The following is a 6,992-nucleotide window of genomic DNA, read 5'->3' on the forward strand; positions in this document are numbered from 1 at the left end:
AGGAGTTGCAGAAAAATGTTTTCTTAGGGTGGGGTGTAGGGAAAAAAGTCTGAAGACTAGCACAGAGAAAAAGTCCACAAGCAAACTGATGTTGAAAAAATTAAAACAATGACATTTTAACAGTCCTACTCGCACAGTTGACCAGATGGTAAAACTTGTGACTGCGATGAGACTTCCCTTATAATACTGTCCACCTTGTCACCAGGGCATACTGTTGTGTTTGCTGACCATTCGGGCATGAATGCCTCTGGAGACGTCATGCTGGGAACCATGGATGTTCACCATCAGTGGACCAAAGTAAAGCAACTGTTAGTTATCCTGCTGTATGATGTTCCTTATTTGGCTACTTTTTCGTTATCTTCTCGGTATGTGCTTTCAGCTATTTCAGCAGCTGCCCAGCTATCAGAGCCTTTGGCAGCAGACAGGTTGGTTGAGGGAAAGAATCAGTGACCTTCTGGGTGGATCTCAAGTAATCCACCTGGAGAAGCTGGGACCAATCCAGCCCATCGCCGAGCACTACAGCACCCTAAGTACTTTCCACAAAAGCCTGATGTCCCAACACCTGCGCCTACATCCCAGGAGCCTGCATGGTCTCACCATGGTGCTGGAAAAGTATATACACATCTAATCTTCTGAATGCCACAAATATATGCAGACAAATTCCAACACATTACCTAAAAAATGTTTAACACGGACTTCAGTCCAGACATAGTCTTGACATTTTAAAGAAATGGGAATAAAGAAAAACAAGCATTTACTCTGCCTTTCTTCACTCTGGTACCAAAGGAAATGTCCCAATTTGGAGTTCTTACCACCGTTTTTGCTAGAAACAGTAGTGTAAAAACATTTTTGCCCTTTCCTCATTTAAGCTTAAGGATTAGTCAGACAACACAAGGAAACACAAAAGGCAGTTTTCAAATTAAGGTTTTTATTACATTTGTTTGATGTTCTGAAACACTTAAGTGTGACAAACATGCATCACACATTCTGTACTAATTATTTTACCTGAACTGTTGTATGCAAGTCTGGGGTAACACCTAGAGGACATCACTCAACCCACTATGCAGGCTGCGGAAAAGACCCATTTGGATGGTTCATAAGGCTGGTTATCCACCACCATACTAATCCATTGTACATTTATTCTTGCTGCCTAAAATTCCCAGAACTGGTGAAATTTCAAACCTCACAGTTAATGTATAAAGACAGACATAAATAGCTACCAGACAGCATTCAAAAACGTTTTTTGAGAGAGGGAGGGTATCATTACAGGGAGAACATAAACTTCAAAATCTTATGTGCTCGAACAAACATGAAATTAATGAGCATTTCAATAAGCATTTCAACTCACTTGATCACCTTTTAGCATTTATGCTTGAAAAAGCTTTGTTGCTTCTGTCCTTGACAGTGATCGCTCTACACCTAGTCTCCATGAGATGGGGCACTTCATCATCCCAACCAGCTGTGACCATCTCAAACTACAGATATTCCTCCAGAAACATGCCTTCGAGGCCAGAAAACGTACCCTACACAGAAATCAGTAAGTCTGTGATTTGGAAATATGTTGATAACTCTTTGCTAACTGCTTCTTATAACATTATTATTAACATAGTTTGAAAAGAGGGGTTGTTTTGAGGCTACAGACTGTGTTGCACTCTGAGTTAAATGCAGATGCGATGACCCAGTGTGTCACTTTATCTGTAGACTATGGAAATGGTAGAAAAGGTATTCCCAGTGATACCACTCTCATATTTACATAACTAAGTTTACATAAACTTTTTTTAGATTCTGGTTTGACCCTTTTGGTGTTCTGGTCTCACAGGTGTCTGCCTTGGCACTCTGGGGGCCAACTCTTTGGCTTCTCACAACCATTATTGAGCATTTCTAAAAAAAAAAAAAAAAATAGATTTCAAGAATACAGGGATAATGTTCATGACATTATAGGAATCTGTAAAACTGAAACAATACAATCAATAACATTTTGGTTTGCATGGCAATATTGGTTGTTACGGATATAGTTAAAGTGTATCGATAAATTGCAAATGTAAAGCTTAAATGTGCCACTAAAACTAAGGCTAAGCACATGGTGGCCTAGTGGGTATATAACCCACAAATAATTTCTAACCCCAACTTTTGGGACCCCTAAATGCTTACACCTGTATCTCAACTTTGTAATTGACTGCTGTTTTTTTTTGTTTGTTCTTTTTTGTAAAGGTTGCAGGTGGAAGAGGAGGCAGTAGTGAAGTTATGCCTTCAAAGACTTTCTCTGATGGGCCTTTCCAAAGAACCCGGTGTAAATTCAAGCCAGATGATCCTCTGTTGCAAAAGGCTAATGGAGGAGCATTCTCCACTCATGCAGGGGCTCCATGTCTGCGTTTCTCACTTCTATTCTGTCATGCAGGATGGGGACCTATGTGTCCCATGGGATTGGAAGAACTGAGCCAAACGTTCAGAATTTAACAGTAATTTATTAGCATTTAGTGTGAGCCCATCAAGTAAGAAGCACTTTATTTTTACATTTTTATAGCATAAACATAGATGGAAAGGGAGCAAAACCAGGGATGTCAGACTATAGTTAGTATATATATCTAAAGCTTTCTAGATTGTGCATGTTTGGACTTTAGGAAATGTCAGTTTTGTGCCTGCTTGGATACCAGTTTTCTATTCACAAAATGCAGTATATGTAAAATTAAATTGCAATGTGAAACGCAAGCATTCTCTGTTCAAAGGTGTAGACATACAAGAAAACATTTATGACGTGGTTGTCCTGTTGTATGAATTCAACCCTGTTCAGACGCCAATATTTCCAAGTATAAACCAGCAGGATTTTTTTTACATTATACATATTACTTGATTTGATGCTTCAATTTCTAAAATACAATGGTGAGGAGAAAAGCTGCTTTAGATATTATTAAAATAAATCAGGCAATTTATGTGTGCTGATTTTAATCTACATGAAATACTACTATAGGTGGAGCAACACCCATAGTAACAAAATTAAGAGGTTTGTTTCAAATGATAGGAGGAATAGGTATTTTGTGGGAAGGTGAAATGTATGGTAGTAATCAAACCGCACCCCTCAGGTTCACATCTGTGTGAAGTAGATTTTTCTTTTCGAATGTGACGTGACACACAAATCCAGATAATGAAATAGTTTTTTTTTATGTGTATAAATCTTAATTGTGTACCACAAATTTATTTCACTCCTAACTTGTTACATTTGGTGTTTGTGTTTACAATGAGCATTAAAAAGTCATAAATTTAAATCTCATGTTTAGCCATCACAAAGAAATCTACTTTGCAGTCCAAGTGGGGAAAATTTATTTTTAAAGAAAGTGTTAAAAAAAGCCTTTTGAAAAGTTATTTTAATCTCACTTTAAAAATCCCATCTTCACTTGTGGAACGTTTATTCAGATATAAAACAAAAATATTTTTAACCAGTGCTAGTAGAAAAATTAGGGAGATTTTCATTGTCACATTACAGTTTTTTTTTACAATTGCTATGACAGATTTTTCAATACTTTTAACAAGTTTCTAAAATTCTTAACACAGCACTACATCCGCATGTGTAAGCTATACTATTAACACATTTCTTCTTGCTTTAACACATAATACATACAATTAACGTAAATTAAAAATGCTTAAATTCCTTTTACACATCGGCTCAAACAAGACCAAAACAATAGAATTTTACAGCCAAATTTACCAATGCTTTAACACTGTATGTCAGAACAGATAACACCACGTTCTAAACCTAACCTTACAGGCTAAAGTCAAGGTGAACAACTCTTCATATTGAATTGAAACACAAATATGTTCCCCGTATCTTATTCCATTGCTAATGAGAAACATCTGTTTGAAGTTATGCAATTGTTGAAATCACAGCTGATTCCCATCTAGGAAGCACACTCAAGTGTTGAGGTTCTTTCAATCACATGATCATATGTTATAAAAGAGGACTCTTTGGGCTGGTCTTGGCTGGAAAAGGAACAATTTGGAGCAAGAAAGAAAGAAAGAAATGCCTGCATGAGGGCGAGGAAGACGAGTACCAGGACAAGGGAGTGGAGTGGGGCAAGGTAGAGGGGGAGGATTTAGAATGCGTGGTGGCGCTCAAAGAAGGACCAGAGCTAAGGTAACTGATCAAATAACAGCCACTGTCATTGACCATGTCATAAACTACGGGTTATCATAGAGAGGCTGGCGAACGAGTACAGCCAAATATCAGCCGGGACACAGTGGCATCTATTGTCCGTATTTTCAGAGAAACCAACAGGTAGGATATTGCTTCTCCTACAGCAAAGTGTAAATACTGTAAAATTACCATTTACAGTATAAAGTGACTTTATGCCTCCAGTCTCTGATATGTAACTGTGTTTTGTCTCTCTAAGGATTCAACGTCTACCTCCCTCAGGGGGCCGAGGAAAGCTCCTGAATGAAGAACAAGAACTTTCTATTCTCCACATGGTGATTGCTGACAATGAAATAAAACTGAAGGACATTCAGTCCAGAGTTGTAGAGGACAACCTTGTCTTTGGGAACATTGCAGCAATCAGCGTAACATCCATTTCTTGGACTCTAGCTAAACACAGAGTCCTAATAAAACAACTATACAAATTTCCTTTCGAAAGGAACAGTGAACGCATCAAAGAACTCCATCACTAATAGGTCCAGGTAAGGTTATGCAATACAGTCATCACTGTACTATACACAGTGTGTTTTGCAGTAAACTATTCTATAAACCTAGAGTACATTAGGACATACAGTAGATTTTCAGTACAGTACAGCAGTTACATAAATTGTGTCTAATTACTTTCAGAGTCATGGCGTTGGAGGCCAATCAAGTCCCCCATGAATTTATCTATGTTGACGAGGCTGGCTTCAAGCTGGCGAAAAGGCGTCGCCGTGGGAGAAACATAATTGGCAAAAGGGCCACAGTTGCTGTGCCGGGCCAGAGAGGAGCCAACATCACCATTTGCGCCGCAATCTCCAACAATGGTGTACTCCTAAATAAATGTGAGATTGGCCCCTACAACACCGACCACCTTCTTCTTTATTTAGAAGACCTGAATGAAAGACTGGTGTCAGAGATAAAAAGGGGGCAGTTGGGAGACCAGTTGTCAATATTCAGTTCAATTTATTTTTATTTATATAGCGCCAATTCATGAAACATGTCATCTCGAGGCACTTTACAAAGTCAAAATCAATTATACAGATGTCCTATATAAGGGAACCAGTTGATTGCTTCAAAGTCCCGACAAACAGCATTCACTCCTGGAGAAGCGTAGAGCTACAGGGAGCGTCGTCTGCATTGTCCATGGTTTTGCAGCAATCCCTCATACTGAGCAAGCACAATATGTGATCACATGGGACAATATGGCATTCCACCATTCCCGTACAATTACAGCCTGGTTTGACGCCCATCCAAGGATGATATCCCATTTCCTTGCTCCTTACTCTCCTTTCCTCAACCCCATTGAGGAGTTTTTCTCAGCCTGAAGATGGAAGGTATTTGACCATCGTCCACATGACCAAATGTCCCTCCTGGATAAAATGGATGCTGCATGCCAAGGCATCACAGCTGAACACTGCCAGGGGTGGATAAGGCATGCAAAAAGATTCTTCCAACGATGCCTTGGCAGAGGCGATATCAGATGTGATGTGGATGAGAACATGTGGCCAAATGCAGAAGACCGAGTAAATTAAGTTTTTTTTTATTTTTTTCGGCATTTTGGAGTATTTCTAATAGTATATCTTGCAGTAATTTCCTTTTGCAAAAAAAGTATTTATACTGCAGCAATTCTGTCTGTATTTTGTTTCATAAACTGTACATTCTAGAAAGCTACTTTCTACAGCAAGAGAAACAAAATGCATGTGCAAAACATAGGTGTGCTCTTATACAATAGACAATTACTGTCTATTGTATAAGGGCACACCTGACACATCTAAAATAATGCAGTTTCTGATGGTGTTTTTCTTGTCACTGTGTTATGATTGACTAAATGTTCCTGTTGTAAGAGAACATGTGCTAGTGTTTTCAATAATTATTTGATTTTGAAACATGTTTGCAGTGTTTTGTTAGATATAGTGTGTTGTGTTAGTGTATTATTGTATTTTGAAAATTAGTTTTGGAGTTTAGTTTACGATGTGTGAATTTGAACATGAAATTAACAGTTTCGACAATTGTGTGTTTTAGGTGTGTTGGTGCGTTAAGAGTTTAGGAAACCTGTTAAATATATTGAAAACTCTGTCATAGCAATTTTAAAAAACTAAGTGCCCTGCTCGTGGCTACTGTTTTCAGAACCAGTAGAAACGTTTAGAAAGGGGCGCTTGCCTAAACAAATAAAACCTCAGTTTGATTTTTGCTGTAAAAATGTTAAAAAAAAACATGGCACCCTTAAATGCTCTGAATAATAAAAAAAAATCACTTCTCTAAGATCATGTGTAGAAAATCCAGTAGTCAAAGTGATTATACAGTAAACATTGACCCATGAAGTCTTCAGTGTCCCTCTACTTAACATACAGTTGGAATGAAAAAAGAAGAGAAATTTTTATGTCTCTTCCACATTTTCTGATGGTTGGCACTGCTTGTCTCCAGCAGTGCCAGGGTCCTTAGTGCCTTCACGCTGAATGCTGGCACTGACCCAGGGGTGTTTATGTATCCAAAGGCTTTATTAATTGATTAATGAACACATGAATATAAAAGCAAGAGTGTGACCATGCTGTTAGCAGAAACCCTCAGGACAACACGTCAGTGGTGTCTGTTTTAGATGGAAAGTTCTATTAAACCCACTTTACCTGAGTCTGGCCTGTCACCAACGCTCCAAGGTGCAGCAATTTATCAAATGTATTCTATTCAGAAGCGTTCATTAAAAAAAAGTTATCAAATGTTGGAGTCCAGTAATCTGTACCGTCTTAACACGCATGAACTGGAGACACTTCGGGTATGCTCGGAAAGTGTTTAAAATGCAAAAACATTTACTGTACACACCAGACAC

General features: G+C 38.4%; 1 protein-coding gene across 4 annotated transcripts in view; it reads left to right on the forward strand.

Annotated features, from left to right (window-relative positions):
* Nucleotides 1-5,031, forward strand: part of tcaim (T cell activation inhibitor, mitochondrial) — an 82,086-nt gene extending 77,055 nt beyond the window's left edge. For all 4 annotated transcript variants that reach the window (XM_036133357.1, XM_036133360.1, XM_036133358.1 and 1 more), the window contains 5 exons: nt 206-297; nt 380-612; nt 1,406-1,537; nt 2,212-4,668; nt 4,814-5,031. In XM_036133357.1, coding sequence (XP_035989250.1) covers nt 206-297; nt 380-612; nt 1,406-1,537; nt 2,212-2,437 — 683 coding nt within the window. In that variant the 3' untranslated portion in view covers nt 2,438-4,668; nt 4,814-5,031. The remainder of the gene's footprint in view (nt 1-205; nt 298-379; nt 613-1,405; nt 1,538-2,211; nt 4,669-4,813) is intronic.
* The last annotated feature ends 1,961 nt before the right edge of the window (nt 5,032-6,992 follow it).

The sequence above is a fragment of the Fundulus heteroclitus genome, unplaced genomic scaffold (genome assembly GCF_011125445.2).
Source record: "Fundulus heteroclitus isolate FHET01 unplaced genomic scaffold, MU-UCD_Fhet_4.1 scaffold_61, whole genome shotgun sequence".
In the NCBI taxonomy this organism is placed as follows: Eukaryota; Metazoa; Chordata; class Actinopteri; order Cyprinodontiformes; family Fundulidae; genus Fundulus; species Fundulus heteroclitus.